The following is a 21,827-nucleotide window of genomic DNA, read 5'->3' on the forward strand; positions in this document are numbered from 1 at the left end:
CCCAGAGGATAGATCTGAGAGAAATGGGTAAGAGGTCTAAAAGAGGAAGATTTAGGCTAAGGTAAGATTAATGGAAAAACCCAAAATAATAAAAATAAGAGCTATTCAAAAGTACAGTGGGAGGATCTCTCTCTCTCTCTCTCTCTCTCTCTCTCTCTCTCTCTCCACATTTTTTTAACTCTTACCTTGTCTTAGAATTGATACTAAGGCAGAAGACTGGCAAGGGCTAGGCAATGGGGGTTAAGTGACTTGCTCTGGGTCACATAGCTAAGAGGTGTCTGAGGCCAGATTTGAACCCAAATCTTCCCAACTCCAGGCCTGGAGCTCTATCCACTTAGCTATCCCTACATTATATTAACAAGCACAGGAGACAGCCACAGATAATACCAAGAGCCAGGAGATGGGGCATCTTGTACATCCCTGGATGGCACATGGGGGTGGAGGTATAAGCAGTTAACAGACTAGAAAGGTAGAAGGGGAGGTTATGATCTTGAACACTAAACAGATTGATATAATCTTTATCACAGACTTCATCAAATATAGCAACACAATATCTCCATAGAAGACCATATTAGGGGGTGCAGCTGGGTGGTTCAGTGGATTGAGAGTCAGGTCCCGAGATGGGAGATTCTGGAATCAAATCTGGCCTCAGACACTTCCCAGTTGTGTGACCCTGGGCAAGTCACTTAACCCCCATTGCCTAACCTTACCACTCTTCTGCCTTGGAGCCAATGCAGAGTATTGATTCTAAGATGGAAGGTGTGGGTTTAAAAAAAAAAGACCATATTATTATATGATCTATATTTGTTTTGCTTATTACCTGATATATGTCATAATCTTAGCTGCAATTTCTAGAGCCCTTGATATGCCCAATCCCATTTCACCCTTAAAATAACCCTATGAAGAAGGTGTTACCCATCTTTTTACTCTCACTTTATTAATATGGAAAGCTCAGTGAGTTTAAGTGATTTACTAATAGTTATCCAGATAACTAGTATCCAAACTGGGATTTGAACTCAGACCAACTTATAACTCCAGTTACCGAACCCTATCATCTCAAATTGCCCTTCCTAAATTGTCAAACCCGCAACATTGAGTAACTAATTAAAAAATGCTTGAGAATTAGTTGACTAAAGTAGGGCCATTTCCCCCACGAGTGCATCAGATAAAATTATAAAATTATCCCACTTATCCCACAACTAGACACACATACACAAAGGCATAAGTATCAATTCTGCTGATGGCTCTTTTGATTTTTGGTAAACACTTATTTTCAGTGTCTGTCACAACATTCCATGTATTAAATCAGGAGGCTAAAACGCATTTATTTCTCCATTCAAATATTCTGTTACGATCTTTACATTAGTTTTATCTTTGTTCTATATATACTAATTACCTCGACATTATGGAAATATTAAAATATTAATAAGAAAAAAGCTTTGTTTGGACCCCTTCTTTAATCCAGGACCTTAGATTAAAAAGTGAAATTAAAGTATTTAATGTGTTAACAATATCCTCATTCTGAACATTACTATTAAGGTTGGGAAAACACCCTGGTGGTTACTTCCTCCAGCTACTTCCCCCATGTTTTTTAGCAGATTATCTAGAAAACCACTTTATTGAAAAAAAAAAAAAAGATGGATTCAATTGTGCTTTGAAGTATGATTAAAATAGTATGCCATTGTCCTGATGCCTCTGTTTGACTACCATAATGGACTTGCTCTACAGAATGAAAATGTGGATTAGATTCAAGTGCATGGCAAGAGGGACCACTTGGATTCTCTTCTTTTTTTACCTACCCCTTTGGCATCAATTACACCAGGCTTCGCATTAAACTTCACTGTCTTCAATCGTGCACGTTCCTTTCTTTCCACTCTGCAGAAAATTGAAAGAAAAAAATGAGGAAAACAGATCAGGTTACTAAAAGGAAACTGGTTAGAAAGTAAACAGTCCTATCCTCTTCCATGCTCTCTCCTCCCCTCACATCTCTACTTAATTCCTGTGCCTCGAATCTATTTGGATTTCATCATCTTTGAAGGAAAGGAATGTTTCCTATCAGATTACTACATGGAAACCAGCAATGACTCCTCAAAACTCACTTTATCGTTTGTATAGAAAGTTGCAGTGCTATGAAAGCAAGTAGAGATTGATGGGATAGAGCCAGGAAGAGCTGGGTTAAATTTCTCATATGATGCATCCTTTTGCGATCATCATAGGTAGGAGGGGTTTCCATACTGGGAGTTCTTTTTGGAGATGGAATCACAGGTCTGGCCAGCAGATGCAAGGATGTGTGCATTCATTTGACAGTGTAGCTCAGCGACTGGAGAGTTGTCTAGGGAGTCAGGAAGACCTGTGGTGAAATACTGCTTCTGACACACAATGCCTAAGTCAACCTGGCCAGATCTCTTTACGTGGCAATGCCTTCAGCTTCACCTGTTTCAGGACAACGGCCAGTCTGATTCGTAGAGCTTTCTTTATAGCAAAGAAATCATAGTAGGTTCAGTTTGACTCTATTTAGCTACCCATTTATTTTCCTTCTGTCTATTCAATCTATGTATAAATAAATATAGTTAAATGATCATTTATTACACACATATATCTAGGCTTTATTTTTTTAACCCTTTCTGTTTTAAATTTTAAATGAATAAAACTAAAAAAAAAATTAAAAATGAAAACTTTACTATTTTAGAATTAGTAATAGTTCCAAGGCAGAAGAGTGGTAAGGGCTTGACAAATGAGGTTAAGTGACGTGCCCAGAGTCACATAGTTAGCAAGTGTCTGAGAACCTAGGATCTCCTGTCTGCTGGTTCTCTATCCACTGAGTCATCTTAGCTACTCATCCGAGGTGTTTTTAAACAAGGGGCCATGACCTTGTTCTTTAAATATTTTTAAATGACCTTGTTTTTAAAATATTTAAAGAATATTAAATAACTAAAGGATATCAAAGAACATTAACTATTTAAAGAATTTAAATAAATATTCAAATAACATTAAATAATTAAATAATAAAGAATGAATATTAAATATTTAAAGAATTTAAAGAATAAATAAAATTTAAAAGAATAAAGAAAAATATTCTTTAAATATAATATAAATATTATAGTATTCACTATAACTGATTACGTTTGAAAGCCTATGCATTCTATTTTTTTTAAATTTTATTTTGACTTAATTTTTTTAAATTTTAATAATAATTTCCATGAGTTTTCTAAAGTTATATGATCCAGATTATCTCCTTCCCTTCTTCCAGAGCTGGCAAGCAATTCAATCTGGGTTATACATGTGTTATCATGCAAAACATGTTTCCATAGTATTCATTTTGGTAAGCTATGCATTCTATTTTATGCATTTAAAAAGTGTTCTTCTAAGAAGGAATCTGTGGTCCATGACATGAGAAAGATTAAGAATCTCTGGCATACACACACATATGCATGCATATAAATATATATTTAACATTAACATCATATAAGTGGGTATATAAATGTATATGTATATAACTTTAACATCTTACCCAGCTCAGATTTTCTCCAAACCATACATAGGATATTTTTGAAGCTTAAACTATTCATAGATCAATTCTTAACCACACACTCCTTTTCCAAATGAGAAGTCTTTTACATTTTCTGCTGAAACACTGAGGGGATAGGTTTCTATAGTTACACAGCTGAGCTGCAGAATACATTTATTTCCATCTAAGTGCACGATATCTGCGTGGATATAGTGGGACCAAATCTTTCAAAGGTAATTGTTGACATTAAAAGCCAAGAACAGCCATAATTTTGCACTTGCATTCGAACAACTATGATAGGAAAAGGAGAAAATGAAGGCTTAAGTCAGCATAATCTGCCAAATGGAAAGAAGATCATGGGGGAAATTATTGGCTCCGAGATTTCTCTGCTTCTCTCCAGTTTAACCCAGGTGTGTGTATTGATCAAATTAACCTCTTTCCCATTCTCCAAAAATGCCACTCATTTTGTTTACATTATTCTGGACTTTTTTCATAAATGAGCCTTCTTAATGAGGAGTGATGGATACCGCTTCATTATGTCCTAATAAAATAACTCTCTCATTTAGAGAGGACACCAGTGCTTTTAATCACATGTCACTGAGATATTCAATCCTACAAAAATCCAACAAGCATGTCTTAGAAGCCCAGCAGTGGAGTAGATTGAGAGCCAAGTCTAGAGATGGGAGATCCTTCGTGCAAATTTGACTGCAGACACTTCTTAGCTGTGTGACCCTGGACAAGTCTCTTAACTTCACTTTCCTAGCCTTTATCACTCTTCTGCCTTGGAACCAATAATTTAGTATTAATTCCAAGATAGAAGGTAAAATTAAAAAAAAATGCCAGTAATGTTGTGAATAGCATTCTGGACTTGGAATAGGAAGTCTCAGTTTTTTCATCTGCCAAATAGAGTTTAAAATACCCAATTTTGAACCAAGGGGAATTTTGAGGTGAGAAAAGAATATTTTATAAACTTCCTTGTGAACTGTTAAGCATGGAAGGAAGGAGACAAGTATTTATTAAGCACCTGCTATGTATGAGATACTCTGCTAAGAGCATTGATCCTGAAGGGCCAATTGAATCAGCAGGAGGAGGGGGCTCTCAGAGCTCTTAGCCCTCAGATCATCACATCATCCCCCTAAGCCTACCTATAATTAGATAGGAGAAATGAGCAAACGATACACACAAAAAAGTACCTAACTCTAAAGAATTGTTATAAAACAAAGAACGGACACAGGTACAGACACAGAAGGGGAAAGTGAAGGCAAAAAGAATGCATGCAAAGTCCAAAAGAAAAAATATGGATTGGGCACAGATTCTGGAAGAACTCAAAAAGGACTTCAAAAACCAATTAAGAGAGGTTGAGGAAATGTGGGAAAGAGAAATGAAAGGGATGCAAGGAGAAATGAAAATGATGCAAGGAAAAAGAAAGTAATGCAAGAAAAAATGTGCCAATTAAAAAAGGAGAACCAAAAACTGAAGGAGGGAAATCAGGCTTGACCATCTAGAAACTAATGATTTCATGAGAAATCAAGAAACAATAAAGCAGAATCAAAGGAATGAAAAAATAGAAGAAAACATGAAATATTTTATTGAAAAAACAACTGACCTAGAAAAATAGATCTAGGAGAGACATTTTGAGAATCATTGGACTACCTGAAAGCCATGATCAAGAAAAAACTTTGGATATCTTATTACAAGAAATTATCAAAAATAACTACTGAGAGATCTTTGAACAAGAAAATAAAATTGAAATTGAAAGAATTCACAGATCACCTCCAGAAAAAAATCCTCAAATGACAACTTCTAGGAATGTAATAGTGAAATTCAAGAACCACCAAGCCAAGGAACAAATACTTCAAACAGCCAGAAAGAAACCATTCAAATACCATGAAGCTACAATCAGGACCACACAGGACCTATTGGGCTCCTACATTAAAGGATCAAAAGGCATGGAATATGATATTCAGGAAGGCAAAAGATTTGGGTTTACAACCCACAGTCACCTATCTAGCAAAACTCAATATATTATTTCGGGGGGGGAGGGGAAATAATCATTCAATAAGATAGAAGATTTCTAAGTATTTCTGAGGAATAAATGAGACCTAAACAAAAAAATTTGAAGTCCGAATATGAGATACAAGAGAAGTCCAAAAAGTGTACACAGAGAAATGGAGAAAAAAAAAAAGGAATGGTAGTATCATCAAGAACCTTGATTCTCCTTCTAGATGATAGCAGTCATCTGGATATGAAACTTCTGTGGAAAATGAACCAGCCATCCCCTCCAACTACTGACCACTTGTCACCCATGAGGAAGGCAATTCAGAGTTAAAGACAGAAATTTATGCCAGGCACATCAAAAAAACTACTACTACCTCAACCATTGCATCCCTTTACACCTTAATGATTCAGCCCAGAATTCTGATTCATTGCAAGCACAATAAATTTCTATTGTTTCATTGATTTGGCAAGCAACTGACAATCTAGAAATGAAACAATATTGAGTCTAAGATCACTGATCCTCATGACAACCCTGGGAGGGAGGTACTGCTATTTTATCTCCATTTTACATTTGAGGCACCTAGAGCTTGTTACTTGTCCAGGGTTTAAGCTAGATTTAAACTCAGCTCTTTCTGACTTCAGGCCTAAAAGGCTATCCACTGTATCACCTAATGCTTCTAGATAATATTCGTGGTAATATGCCAAGTATTGGGGTATTTTTTGTTTGTTTGGTTTTGCTTTGTTTTTAGTTATTTCATCAGTATCTTAAATTTCCCATCTTGGTTCATGGGTTCAAATTTAGATTCTGCTACTTAATCTCTCTTTGGACAAATTACATCTTTTCTCTGGGTGTTTCTTTATATGTAAGGGTTGGAATAGATGGTTTTGAAGGACCCTATTAACATCATGCTTGGCTCATTAGTAATTAAAAAAATGCTTGTGGATTGACTGATTGATTCTAGCTCTAAGAAGTTACATTGGTGGAACTCAATCATGTAATTCATGCAAGATGTATGCCAGTTGTCTTAAAAATAAATTAAGGTAGAAAGTGATAAATTGCACAAGAATAATATAAAGTCTTCTGGGAATTCCCATATATGCAATCATAGGACTGCTCAATGCTTTATGCATACATGCCTCACAACCATTTAATGTAGCTTCCTTCACAAAAAAATCCTAGTTATATCCCATTTTTATCTCCAAGCTTTATAGGCTGAATTTTCCATTTTCCTAATACATGTTTCCCATTAAAGACATTCTAATAGTCCATTTGCCACCCTTTCCTCCCATTCTCTAAGGTGCTTAACAGGGTTGTATGCCTTTAGGTGGATTCAAAATAAACTAATATGCAATAGTTGCATCAGAATATTGAATGCCTTGGGAAGAGCATTGTCTTTGGAGTCTGAAACTGTGTTTGATCCTTGGTTCTGCCATGTACCATGCTTGTGACTCAGGGCAAACCATTGAGCTTCCTTGGCATCTCCTGATTTGTAAAAATAAAATGGTTATCTAGAGGAGTGGTGATCTAAGTCCCCTCCAACTTTAAATCCCATCATCCTGTATATTTGGCTAACTATATCATATATCTATTTAAAATGTAATTGAGGGACAGCTAAGTGGCTTAGTGGATAAATTGCTAGGCCCAGAGTCAAGAGGTACTGGGTTCAATTCTGGATTCAGATGCTTCCTAGCTTGTGTCACCCTGAGTAAGTCATTTAACTCCAACTGCCAAGCCCCTTACATCTCTAGTGCCTTGGAGCCAATACTTTTATTGATCCAAAGACAAAAGGTAAGGGTTTTTAAAAAATTTTATTTCAAAATATTATAACCATTAAAAAACTCTATACATAGTCAAATAAAAAGTAACTTGCCAGTTATGAATGTTAGGAATAATATATGTTGAAGATCTAATTACTACCTCAAAATTTTGGCACCATTAGATTAATCACTGATGATAGCAATGATCTTGGGTGAACCCAAAAGAAATTTATGACAAATAAGAAGCTAAGGTTGGGTTTGGGCTTTTCTTTTTTAATCTATGAATATCCTGGCAATTCTTGGTTGAACTTAAATAAACCAAGACCAATTTGTGGTTTGAAGTGGATATCATGTGAGCAGATCGTGTAGGTGAGGGGAGGGTGAATTGCTATATTTTTTGGATAATCTTCAACTCAAAAAGACTAATGATATAGATTAGCCAAATGCATGATCCATCTACAATGTGGTTTAGATAAAAGTAAAGCAATTAGCAGTTGGCTTAAACCAAAAAGTATGATAAATGAATTTCAGCATTAAACTCAAATTGGGGTTATATAAACCCCCAAAGTCAGTAGTTTCTGCTGTTCCATTTTAACAAGTTTATTAAAGTGCTTTCTTTGGAAATTGCTTGAAGTCATTAGGCAAAAGGTTCCATAACTTTCCCTCCTGAATGAGTCCTGCTATATCACCCAAGTGATTATGTCTTCTGTGATAGGAACTCAGTGTAAATAAAAGGAGACCTGTGAAGGAAAATGAGAGGAAAGAACAAATCTTTCCTTTGGCTTCTAGTTTAAAGCCAAAGTTAAAGCATAGTGCAAAGAATTCTGAGCTAGAATTTAGGCAGATATGAATCTGAATCTTGCTTCAGACAGCTTTTGTAACTCTAGGTAAGTCACTGAACCTCACTATGCTTCAGTTATCTCATCTGTAGATTGGGGATAATATCACCTATCTCCCAGAGTTGTTGTGAGGATTAAATAACAAGAATAAGAAGCTTTGCAAACTTTAAAGTACTACATAGTATTTGTTGATGTTATTATTGTTATATCTGGTGATGAATTTTGGCTACCAGTTCCAGCAAGACAACATGAAAGATGGAGGACAAATCAGAATATACAAAGTCAGCTGAGTTAGTTGTTGCTGTAACCACACCACATTGGCATGGAGAAATGGCCACAAATTCAGGGCAGAAATCTCTAAGCCCAAGGATCTGTGTTTAGTGATCTCTGCATTGGAACCAGAATGACAGCAGAAACTCTTGGGTACCCAATCTGTGATGGGAGGAAGAATGTACAAAATATCTTGATGATACCATAAAAAAGTCAATCAATCAGCAAATATTAATCGAGTGCTTAATATATTTTGGGCACTGGGCAAAGTACTGAATATAAAAGGGAAAAGTGAAATAGTCCCTGAAAAAGGAACAGTTCTGCCTATCGGCATTGTGACCAAACATGGGGGAAATGTCACTTAGCAAGGATGATGGAGAGGATCTAAATCACTAGATTAACAGATTGTGTCCCTCCAACAATGTCTATTGCAGAATGTCACAAAGGTTGGACCAGAAGCAGCCAGCTTGAAGGCTAAAAAGCTTTATGAGATGAGCCAGTGGCCCAGTTATTCAAAGATGGAAATAATATGCATGGAAGTAGCCATTCCTATGTTCAACTGAGTTTGACAACTATCAGTCATAGACCTACTATGTGCTATGAATAGAGTTTACATAGATAGATATATGGCAGAGACCCTCTACTGAAGGAAACTGCAATTGTATACATAATAATAATACATAATATATATATACACACAGCAATAATGCCAAAGTGACATATGTACATATATATTACATACCATATTTACAAACATATGCATGTATAGATAGATCGACATATGGAGGAAGATTAATGATTCATGCAAAGGAAAAGCCCAAAAGAAGTTGATTAGGGAGAAATTACTTTCCTATTTGGCAGCTGAAGATGGGTGTGGAACATCTTAAAGGCAGAGAAAGCATTTAAGCTGGGCTTTCAAGGGAGGCCCTTTAAAATATAGAAATGAAGAGAAGTCCACTGCAGACATGGCAGGATCAAAGGCAAAGGGATGACAGAGGGCAGGGCAAATAAGGAGTACAGAGAGTTGTCCAGATTGGAATAGGTATGAAAAAAATGAGATGATCCTAGAAAAGTTTATTGTGGAAGGCTTCAAAGCCAATGATGCTTCTTCTTGTTCAGTTGTTGTTCAGTTATCTCTGACTCCTCATGATCCCATTTGGGATTTTGCTGGGAAAGATACTGGAACAGTTCATATTTCCTTCTCCAGTTCTTTTTACAGATGAAGAAACTGAGACAAACAGGGTGAAGTGACAGGCCCAGGGCCACTTAGCTAGACAGATTTGAACTCAGAAAGATGCTTCTTCCTGACTCCAGGCTCTATCCATTGTACCACTAGTTGCCCTAATGATGCTATGGCAGAACTAATATAGGATAGCTAATATTGGGACTATTGCAATAAAAAAGAGGCCTAAATGTGTAGGCATCCCTTCATGTTCTCTTTGCTGTACTTATCATAATCACCATCCTTTAGTCCATCAATTAACAAATGTTTACTAAGTGCCTACTATATGCCAGGCACTGTAATGGGTGCTGCGGATACAAATACAAAGAGTTAAATAATCCCTGTTTACAAAGAGCTCACATTCTAATGGGGGGAAATATTATTTTTTTTAAAAATAGTCAAAAGGAATATGCATAATCAGTTATCTTCTGAGGCAATTTTTAAATAAAAATTTTACTAAACAAAAATATTCCAATATAATAAAATGACTTGGGGGAGACTCCTTCAAGCAACATACAAGGATGGCACCAGAGACTAGAGTGAATTAGAAGACAGGTAAACAGCTGCTGAAATGGATGAAACTGAGGCAGTTTTGACATAGCAAAAGATGCCTTCAAGCCACATTTCCAGAGGGCAGAACAAGAAACAAGGGGCATAAGCTGCTGAAAGGCAGATTTGGGGCTCAATGTAAAATATAGATTTAGAGCTGGGAGGGATCTTAAAGACCATCCAATTCAATCCTTTCATTTTACAAATAAGCAAAGAGGAAAAATTTTCTTACACACAGACTTCTCCTAAGTGGAATAGGCAGCTTCAGGAAGCTTTGGGTTCCCCAGCATTGGTGGCCTTTAAGCTGTGATAAGAACTTTTCATTATACAAAGGTCATTTATTATTATCTATTAAAGGAAGGAGAACCACTGAAGATTTTTAATAGAGGAGTATTGCCATTGTAATATCAATTCACCGAGAGCAGGGACTAGGATTTATTTTTGTTTTGGCCTCTTTTTATACTCCCAGTGCAAGGTGGTACATAGTAGGTGCTTAAAACATGCTTCTTGCCCGATTGATTGTTTTAGATATATTCCTTAGGCAAAGGTGTTCGAAGATGTTACAAGGGGTTAAAAAGGAAGGACAGTGAAAGTTAATTAGGCATCTATTATATGAGTGTAAGTAAGCCAATATTAAAGATCAGATTTAGGTCATTAAAATGGGAGTGAAAGGTGGAGAAAGTATGGATTCCAGAATTCTTGTGGAGTTGAAATCAATGAGACTTGACCACTTGGTTGGATGTGGTAGGAGAATGATAAAATTGCCAAAGGAGTCTGAAATTCTGAGTCTTAAAGGCTTAAAAGACGGTAGACTCATCAGCAGAAATAAAAGAAATCATGGCAGATGATGAGGGAATCAAATATGAATAAACTAAAAGCTTCTATTTCTCAAGTGCTTTAAGGTATGTAGAGTACTTTTCTTACGATAACCCAATGAAGGAGAAAATATACCTGTAATGCAAATATAATCATTCTTGGTTTAAAGAGCAGGAAACCAAGACTTTCCATAAGAAAGACAGTGACTTGTCCCAAAGCACAAAACTAGCTAATAGTTGCCCAAGGAAATCAAGGCTTGATTCTAAGTCTCCTGAATCCTGCTCTGGTACTCTTTGCATTAGATGTTGAAATAACCAACTCTCAAAGGAAGCCAAATGGCCAATATTTTGGAGTCTAACTTCAATGAAACTTTAAAAAAAAGGATATAGCAATGTTTAGCACAACATAATCAGCTCCAGTCACTGGTGACAAGGCCAATCATTGTCAAGATTTTCATAGGATGGGGTATTAAAAAGGACATGCATCTTCTGAGACTAGCATTTGATTTACCTTTTAATTTCTTTTAAAACACTGAATTATTCCAGAGTCAACCATGGCCAACCATCCCACCTCCCCATAGCTAAACCCTTAATTACTATCTCTGACCTATTTTATTCATTTCCCCAGGACTGAAAGCTCAAGGTATAGGGAAAAGGACCCAATTTAGGATGTGGAACAGTGAAAACAAAGCTAGGTCCAGTAGAGGTGCATGTTGTTTTTGACAAGCCAGGCAGAATAATCACTTTAAGCTGTTTTGTGCCCTAAGGGATTCTTCAGATGAGCAAGCCTTTAGTTGTTCAACCTTGAAAAATGTTTGTAGAAGACATTTCAAGTGTATTTTCCACCCTCAACTTGTCCTTTAGATAAGATAATAAGAGGGAAAAAAAAAGAAAAATCCCTATGTCTATAAATTTGGGTATACTTAAAAAGAACTTATCAATCTGACATTGCCTTAAATAAATATTTTTTCTATAAAATAAGATACTATTTGAAGAGATGATGGAATTGTTTAACCAGTAGAGATGATAGCATAGTCCTCATCTCTGCCTGTTGGAATTTGACTCACCCAGCCCAGCCCAAATGTCAACTTCTCCAGGAAACTTTATTTGACTTAATCAGTTGGAAACAAGTTTTTCTTCTTAATACATCTCCTAGTACATTGTTTGTATCTCTCTTAGGTAGTTATCTTGGTTTATTTTTTATTTATATTTATTGGGAAGGTTGGAGTAGGGTATACAAGCACCTCTGAAATCAGACCTATTGAACTGTAGAAAAAGAAATAGGGATGGGAAACAAGATGGTGGAAAGGAAATTTGGAATCCATATTGGGTTCAAATCCAAGCTCTGCTTCTTACTACCTGTTAGACAAGTTACTTAATCCCTCTTGGCCTCAGTTTCCTAATATTTCTCCACATATGTACATGCTATCTATTTTATCAGAATGCAAGTTCCTTGAGGCAGGAGTTGTTTCTTCTTTATCTTTAGACTTCCGTGCTTAGCAGAGTATCTGGAATGCAATAGATATTTATTAAAGGTTTACTGATTAATTATAAAGTGAGGGTAGTAAACTTATTATAGTTATTTATATTCTTTATTTTCTCTAATATTTATATTGTCTTAGGTTTCCTTCAGCCTTCAGTTTATGAATTTATCATATGTTGAATGGTGCCAAGGAGATGAAAAATTCTATCCTTGTTAGTAATAAAGACCTGGGTTCTAATCCTATCTTAAACACCCAACTGTGTAACTTAACTTTTCTCTGTTGCCTCACACCTCCCTACAGTTTCCAAAGTTGAAGTTGTTGGGAAGAAAGTACTCTGCAAACCTTAGAGCAGTATATAATTTTTTTTTAAAAAAGCAGTATATAATATAAATGATTATGCCCATCTTCCTAATCATAGTAACAATACAAGATTATATGAGTTTGTTGTTGTTTTGTTAATTTAATTATGTCTGACTCTTTTTTAAAAAAAAAAAAACCCTTATTTTTGGTACGGTAGAAAATAAAGTCACATAGCTAGAAAGTGTTTGAGTCCAGATTTCAGTTCTCCCAACTCCAGACCTGGTGCTCTAACCACTGTGTCACCTAGCTGCTTCTCATATCTAACTTTCATGACCCTTTTTGGGATTTTTTTAACAAAGATACTGAAGTGATTTGTTATTTCTTTCTCTAGTTCATTTAACATGATGCATAACTGAGGCAAAGATGATTAAATGATTTGCCCAGGTTCTCATTGCTAGGAAATGTCTAAGGCCAGATTTGAACTTGGATACTCCTGACTCGAAGGTCAGCACTCCATCCATTGTAGCACCCAACTGCCCTGACATACAGGGAGTAAGTACTTTTAAAATGTTTATAGAAATAGACTAAATTGAATTAATTCTGTTCCAAGGAAGGGGTGGATCCACAAAACAGATTTTGTGTTTGAGAAAGACTAATGCACTTCCATTATTTTGTTTGGAATAAAGCATTTAATTAGTTTGTTTTTAGCAAATTCTCTCTACCTAGAACCCTGGCCAAAATGCTAAAACAAGAAATAGGACGGAAAAATATGAGGAATATATTCTGACAACTGTAGCCTCCAGAGATTTGGAAATGGCCATGACTTAATAGGCCCAACTGTTTCCCTCTGCTTTCTTTTCTACTTCCCATCTGCTCCTTTGGGCTTGGTTCAGATATATAGTGAGGATGAGGTGGGGGTAGGTAGTTGGCATCATTTTGCCAACAGAGTCTTTACTTCTCCCTACTCTACTGGGTTACTGGAAAAGCAGGGTTTCAACGCTGTGCTAATATCACTCATTTTTGGATCTTGCCAGTTATCCTTAAATATCATGCATCATTCCCAAGAAGATACAGATCATAGAACCAGCTGGGTCAAGGCAATGGACATATCAATAAAAGAGGTCAGAAAGGAAATGTACAGGGAAAGATACTGTATCAGAACCCAGAATATCTGGGTTTTACGAATTACTGATTGGTACTTATGTGACTCCTGGCAAGTTATCCTACATCTGTGGGCCTCAATTTCTTAACCTGTAAAATGAGAGTGTTAGATGAGATGTTCTTTAAGGCCCCTTCAACTTTAAATGTATAATCCTGCAAACTAATGGTGTCATTACAGAGATTTATCTAGCTGTGGTCTTCAGATACTAAAGACAAAATTAAATGATGGCCCCTCATTTGTAAATAAGATATTAATCTAGGAAGAGGGCAGTTGTGGAAGAAGTCTAATGACAAATTGTTTTCAAACTCCATTTAATCAATAAGACTTAAGGACTGGAAACTTAGCCAGATTCCCAGGAGAAAATTGGACCGTAATTCTTTCTCAGCTATAAATTCTGGCTTTTTTCTGGTCTACTGCATCCATCATAAAATAAAACAGAAATGGATACTGAAATTTGATTTACAATTCCAAATTCATTTCCCCTGATCCAGCTTTACTGTGCCTGCTAAAAGTGGTTCTCATCCAAGAAGTCAGAGAAATGGCAAATCAGACAGCTGGACAATGATCATCAGAGGCAGTTGGGAAATGATTTCACTCAGAAAACTGCTGAGAGCTCTTCAGAGGAAAGAGGTCCTATGAGTGCAAAGTGTAATTCATGCTATTACTAGTTTGAGGGTGATTTCTCCCCAAAGAATATGCTGGAAGGAAGGATAAAGTCATACAGCCCAAAGACCCTTGACAAATACTTCACAGAGTTTGAGAATCTCAAAATTGAAAGGTATCTCAGAGGTCATCTTATCCAATTCACACCTGAACAAGAACCTTCTCCACAACATAAATGAGGAGAGGTCAGTCAGTGTTTGCTTTGGAAACCTTCTCTGAGGAAAAATCTACTACCTCCCCAATAAGCCCATTTTGCCTTCAGAGATCGTTGGAAGTCTTTCTCTTTATGAATCATAAATCTACCCCTCTGTAAACTCTAGTTCTGTTGTCTGGGGTCAAATGGAACAGATACAGTCTTGCTTTCATATTTCTAATACATGAAGACAGCTACTTTTTCTTTCCTCCAGGGCTAAACATTTCTAGTTCCAAGCAATTCTCAAGTGGTAGGACTTAGTATCTGACCCCCTCCTGATCACTCTCCTCTGGGTACTGTCTTTCCTATAATTTAGTGTCTCCAAAATAAACACAATATTCTGGAAAGGCCACATTAGGGCAGAGCGCAGAGGGCTTGTCTCTTCCCTGATCTCAGACACGATGTCTCTCTTCCTGTGATCGAGCATCATATTAGCTGTTTTGACTGCTATATGACATTATTCGCTCATGAACTGCTACTTAGCCACGTGTCTGCCATCTTGTCTTGTGAAATTAGCATTTTTAAACACCAGTATGGGACTAGATGTGAACACAGACATATACCGGAGAGAGTTGTACTGTCAGAGCATAAGTTTACTGTATCTGGTAGGGAACGAATATTTTATGCTTATATAAAATTTTTCATTGCCAAATGTCCAGAGGTCAATTCCTACTATTGACTTATGTGTCATCACAGTATCCTTGGTAAGGCTGGGCAGAGACTCAATTTTACTCTTTATTTCTCAGATGGAGAAATTCAATAAAGAAACTAAAATCCAGTAAAATCTTCAGTTCATGACTTGACTTCTACGAGTTCACAAAGGGTTCAGAGCTGGAAGGGGTCTTGGAGGTCATGTTTTCCAATCCCCTAATTTTATAAATGAAGAGAGTCTCAGGGAGCTTAAGAGACTTACCCAATAACACTTAGTGATAGAGTTAGGATACGAACCCATGTCCTCTGAAACTGATAACTGCACTTCTTTAAGACAAAACCAAAGGGACAGCTTTGAGAATGGCCTGCCTCACTGTGTGTTGGTGGGGGACCTCAACCCAACTGAACAATATAGTCAACAAGTATTAAATGCCCATTTTATGACATGACACTGTTGGGTTTGGGAAATACAAAACCAAACCAAAACAAAAAAGCAGGTCCTTCCATCAAGGAAGCCACATTCTAATGACTTACTCTCCCAGGTGTCATTAGTTGATATTCAGTTGCTTTATTCTAAGTCTCAAGTATATATGGGATTTGAGTTGTCTTTCTCTCCTCCCTGATTTTATGGCAAGAAGCTTAGCTTTGCTTTTGGTGTGTTAGGTTAAGCTTATTTTATTCTATCCTGATCTTGGAATGTCTCGGAGGGAGAAACATGACAAGACCCATGCTACCAAGAAATGAGGGTTATGGTATCATTTCCTTCATGCCTCAGTTTTGCCCTTAGAGTCTAACTCCCAAAATGTAGTTGAACCATCCCAACAGCTGATACTCAGAGATAACACAAGTCTCTGACCCCAGATGATAGAGTCAATATTCTTCCCTTTTTCCCTTCCTCTCTTTCCTTCCTCCCTTCCATTGACTTCTCCCTTCCTTCCTTCCCCTTCTATTTCCTCTCTTCCTGTCTCTTTTTACTTTCTCCCTACATTTTCCTTCCTTCTTCCCACCCCTTCTCTTCCTGATTCTTTCTTTTAAGTTGATATAATAGAAAAAGCATTCAACCTTAAATCAGATCACAGAGGAGTTGGGTTTGAATCTTGACTTTCTGACTTAATACCCATGTACCATAATCACTTAACTCTTTTTGGACTCTGTTTTTTTCCTCCATAAAATAAGGCTGGATAAATTAATTTCTAAAATAACCCTCCAAGTTTCCTTCTAGTTCCAAATCTATGATACCATGCTCCTACGACTTAAGGCTACTTTTGATTCTAAATTTTTGAAAATTTTCTAACTTCTTCATTTTAGAGCAAGAAACTGAAGTTTGGGTAGGAGCAGAGGCTTGCTTCAGATCACATATCTCATCAGTGACTGAGTCAGGGGCGGAACACTTCTAGCCTCTTAATCCAGTACTCCCCCTACACTAACATACTACTGTTCCTTAAGAATATAGAGAAATCCGGGCAGATATAGCTCTTTATTCTCATTCTAGCCCAGTATTGTAGTCAAAATAATGACAGAGAGAAATAGGCACAGAGCCCTGTGGCCCAGCCTTCACTGGGGCTGAGTAAGTTTGAAGTCTAATCTTGCATCTCAGTGAGAACTGTTCAGATCTGGGCTTATTATATTAGTTAAATCCTGATAGGACCTTCCATACAGTAGTCCTGTATTGCCTGCTTACATGAATAATCTATTTAAAGGCATTTCAGAAATCAATGTGTTGTGGATGGGGAAATGGTCTGGTAGCATTCTAAAAATACAAAAACAGCTTTGGGGAATAAACTGATGGTTTTAAACAATATCACCCTTGACTTTCCTTTCATTGGTTTTCTCAAGTATGGTCTAACATTGCCTGGTACTTATACAATGTCTGAATACTAAAAAAGATGCTTCTTGAGAGTGTCTCTCTTAAAAAAAGATAATTAGGAGCTACTAGGACCCCAAATCAAGTCAACTAGCTGCCTCTGGGATAGGGATTCATAATTTTTGTAGTGTCTTGGGTCTTTCTTTCACTCTGGTAAAGCATATGGCCTCCTTTTCAGATGTTTTGTGTTTTTGTTAAATACATAGGAAATGCTAGTAAGGACAACCAGGTAGTGCAGTAGATAGGGAGAGCACTGAGCTTGTAATTGGGAAGACTCATCTTCATGAGTTCAAATCTGGTCTCAGTTAACTGGGCAAGTCACTTAACTCTGTTTGCCTCAGTTTCTTCATCTATAAAATGAGCCAGAGAAGGAAATGGCAAACCACTCCAGTATCTTTACCAAATAAAAACCTCAAGTGAGTTCATGAAGAGTGATATAAAACTGAAACATTATTAGAAATACATAGGATAACAAAGGAAAATAATTATTTTGAAATATAATTATCAAGTTTTTTAAAAAGTTCAGAGCCCAGTTTTTCCTAGCTTTCAACTCAATCAGTCAGGAAATGAGAATTCATACCTCTGTCAGCCAGGAATCTGTGAGCTCTTTTGATGAGTATTCGCCTCTCCAGAAGGTGAGAAGTGGTTCCCCAAAATATTACCCCTTGGGCAGTGCTGGGCAATTTGGAAATTGTGATTGGCCCTTGTGAAAAGGGAAAGGGACAAGAAGCTACTATAAAAGGCCCTGAATTTCTGGGGCTAGGGGAGTCAACTTCAAAAAGGAAGTGGGCTTCAAGAAACAAGTCAGCTTCAAGAAGAAGGTCAGTTCAAGGAAGAAAATTGGCCTCAGGAATCACCTTCAGCTTGAGTCATCATCTTGACCTGCCTCTTGGAGGGAACTTGGGTGAGTGGATAGCTGTCTTTTCCTTCCTATCTTCTGGAGAGAGTTTAATTTTGGTTGAAGGTCAACAAGTCCTGGCTAAGTGGAGTACCAGAGCATAGGCTAATGTCTTCTCTACCCTTTTGTATTTCTCTGCTTTCACCCTTTCCACCTCTCTTTCAAAGTCATTTCGACTTTGAAGCAATAATACTTTGAATCGGCAACCACAATTATTATTTACAATTTTCATATATTTTAGTCAAACCATTAAAATTTAATTCCTACACCATCTCCAAGAGAGGAGAGGGAGGGGAGGAATGGAGACAATTTGGATCTTGTCACTTTGGAAAACTTATGTTGAAAATTATTATATGTAATTGGGAAAATAAAATATCTTTGAATAAAATTATTTTTAAAAATGCATGTTAATTTACTGATTTCTTGGTATAGACTACTGTGACCTTGGATCTTCTAAAAAATTCCCTGGTATACTTGCTTTGTTTTTGATGAACTTTTCAGAGTCCTAGGAGAGTTAATAAACTGTATACACTGACAAGTTTATTCTGAAGTACATGCTCTGGAGTGAATTAAATTGCTCCAAATGCTACACAGCAAGGCAGTCTGAGCAGACTGTTTGTTTATCACTTGGTGTCTTGTCAGACCATGAGCTCATAGTCACAAATTTTCATTAAAACCATAATATATGTAGAAAGGGAAAATTTAATTGGTGTCACCTGTCTGGGCTGGCAATTTCCTCTTGGATGAATTCTCAGATTAAAATGGTTCATTTTGGAAATAGCATGTGTATCTCTCTCTCTCTATCTCTCTCTCCCTCTTCCTCTCCCTCTCCCCTCCCTTTCTATTTCTTTTTCCCCCGTTTATTTCTCTTTTAATTTTTTTCTCTCCGTGCTTATATGGCTCTATTTCTGTGCCTCTCTGTCTTCCTAGATTTCTCTCTGTCTCTCTTTCTCTCTGTCTCTGAATAGCTCTCTATTTTTTTTCTCACCCATTCTATAAAAGCTAAGAATCACATGCTATGAAATCAGAAAAGCCATCATTACCTTCTTTTGCTGGGAATGACACCCATCTCTTCACTGTCTCCCTCCAGAGTTACTCTTCGGGCTTGCCACCACTCATCATCAGAAGCGTTGATAACGTGGAGAATGTCACCATATTTAAAGCTCAGTCCTTGACTTGGGAGCCCACTGTCTTTGCTCTTGTCATAGTCAAACATGGCTCTGGAGAAGAAAAGAAACAAATATGTTCAAAAAGACATAATGGTGGAGGGGGGCAGTTAGGCAGCTCAGTGGACTGAGATTCAGTCTTAGGGATGTAAAGTTCTTGGTTTAAATCTGACCTTAGACACTTCCTAGCTGTATGACCCTGAGTAAGTCACTAAACTCCGAGTGCCTAGATCTTGTGCCTTGGAACTAATACACAGTATTGGTTCCAAGATGGAAAGAAAGTGCTAAAAAAGAGGACATATGATAATCACTGTGGTTAGAACGTATTCTATATACATAGTTTCACTTGGTCTTCATAACATCCCCATGAGGTAGTTATAGTAAGTACTGTCATTCCATCTTATAGATAGGTAAGCTCATGTTGAGAGAATCTTAGTGACTTATCCAAGGTCACATCACTTGTATACATTCTTAGGCATGAAACTGGATCTTTTGAACCCAACCTCACTGCTCTTTGCATTACTCATCCATAAATCAATCAATATTTATGAAGTACTATATATTCATAAATAGAAATGCTCAGTTTTAAACATCTGTAATACCAGAGGAGTCAAGCTTGCAGCCCATGGGCCTCCTGTAGCCCATAACATTTTAGAAATGTACTGAACCAGATGAAAATGGGTTTAGGAATTATTTAACAAAACAAATAAAAATACAACAAAACATGGATAATGCTAATTTGTGGTTTCTATGTTAAAATGTGCCCAAAGGGATTGTTACATGGGGTCTAGTGTTCCCCGTTTCTATTTGAGGTAGCCAACAATTTTCTAGGCACTCATGTTAGAGATTTCTCCCTTTCCATTTGTCTCTATTACACTATGTGCCCCAATTTGAACTTTTTTTTCTTTCCTGTCTTCTGCTTAGGGATAGGTTACATTATTCTTGGTTGGAGTTAATCAGGGGAGAAGTATTAAAGAGAATGAAAGGGGCAGCAACTCCCTGGAGTTGAGAGGACCTGGGTTCAATTGTGGTCTCACACACTTCTTAGCTAGGTGATCCTGGGTAAGTCACTTAACCACATTTGCCTAGCCTTTACCCTCCTGACTTAAGAGTTGTTACTAAGAAAGAAATTAAGGGTTTTTAAGAAAAGACAATGAAGATTTTTTAAAAAGAGTGTAAGAAAATACATCACTAATTTTGATTTAAAAATTTTAGGTTTTATGATAGGTTTATACATTAAGAACTAGAAGATATCTCAGTGGTCATCTAGTTAATACTCTTATTTTATGACATGATGATGAATGATGATGAAGAATCTATGGCCCAGAGAGATTAAGAAGAAGTTTGTCCAGGTCACAAAGCTAATGTTGGGGGTAATATCTGAACCCATGTCTTCCCAACTCCAAGTCTAGCACTCTTCCTACCTCATTATGCAAATAGAAAGTGCATAAATGGTCCACTAAAGTATTAGGTGAAATTCAACAAAGAAAAGATAATTTTGATAAGGGAATCCAGAAAAGTTTCACAGAAAACACTTCCTTTGAGATAAGATCATGATGAATGGATAGGATTTTCAAAGATGAGGATAGAAAAAGGGAGGAAAAGTGTGCTAAGTATAGGGAACAGCTTGAGTAAAGTTAAGGACCTAGGAAATCATGAGGTATATAAATAAGAAATAATTAACAGTAGTTTGATTGAGGTATAGAATATCCAGGGCAAGAACTGTGTGAGCATGAGAGTACACAGCACTCTTCAATATTCCCTTAATATTAGGAATATTTATAAAGATCAGGGCTCTAAGGATGAACAACACACCAATGGGGGCTCTTAGCTTGTTTTCTCAGTCATTCAATTTAATCTAGTTCTACAAACAGAAGAATAAGAAAAGTAACATCTACCAAATCCTCACCCTTTTAAAAAGACTCTTGGAGATGACTGTGTAGCCGAGGCTCATCTGGGTATGCCCAAATAGACCAATATGGCGGCACCTCTAAAGGAGTTTGCCTAAGTATACCTAGATCTTCTAGAACAGAAATACTCTTGGCGGTTTAGCCTCCTTTGATTGGTTATGCAGTCAGAAATCCCTCTAGGGGGTGCCTCCATGTTAGGTGATTTGGGCATGCCTTCACAAACTCAGATTACAAAAGGATCATAAACTTAGAGCTAGAAGGCACTGTGGAAATAATGCAGTCTAATCTGTTTATGCTATAAATGAAGAACTTCATGAAGCCTGGAGAGAGGAAATGACCTGATTCACATAGGTAGAAGTTTAACAAAGCTGGGCTTTGACTTTAAACCCCAAGGTCATTCATTCAACAAACTCAGTGTGCTGCACAAAGTAAACTCTTAATATATACTGGTGGAGTTAATTGTTTATTATCATTACAATGATTTCTTTTTTCTTTAATTTAACATTTTTCTTTATTTTAACCCTTACCTTCTCTCTTAGTATCAATTCTAAGATAGAAGAAGTAGGCAAGGGCTAGG

The 21,827-nt window shown here is 36.9% G+C and overlaps 1 protein-coding gene across 1 annotated transcript in view; it reads right to left on the bottom strand.

The window, feature by feature from the left end:
- The window catches only part of DLG2 (discs large MAGUK scaffold protein 2), a 1,542,336-nt gene that overhangs the window by 77,056 nt on the left and 1,443,453 nt on the right, over positions 1-21,827 (bottom strand). Inside the window, exons 17-18 of the mRNA XM_044668933.1 lie at positions 19,218-19,394; positions 1,800-1,875 (exon numbers count right to left, since the gene is read on the bottom strand). Coding sequence (XP_044524868.1) covers positions 1,800-1,875; positions 19,218-19,394 — 253 coding nt within the window. The remainder of the gene's footprint in view (positions 1-1,799; positions 1,876-19,217; positions 19,395-21,827) is intronic.

Source organism: Gracilinanus agilis, chromosome 3 (assembly GCF_016433145.1).
Source record: "Gracilinanus agilis isolate LMUSP501 chromosome 3, AgileGrace, whole genome shotgun sequence".
Classification (NCBI taxonomy): domain Eukaryota; kingdom Metazoa; phylum Chordata; class Mammalia; order Didelphimorphia; family Didelphidae; genus Gracilinanus; species Gracilinanus agilis.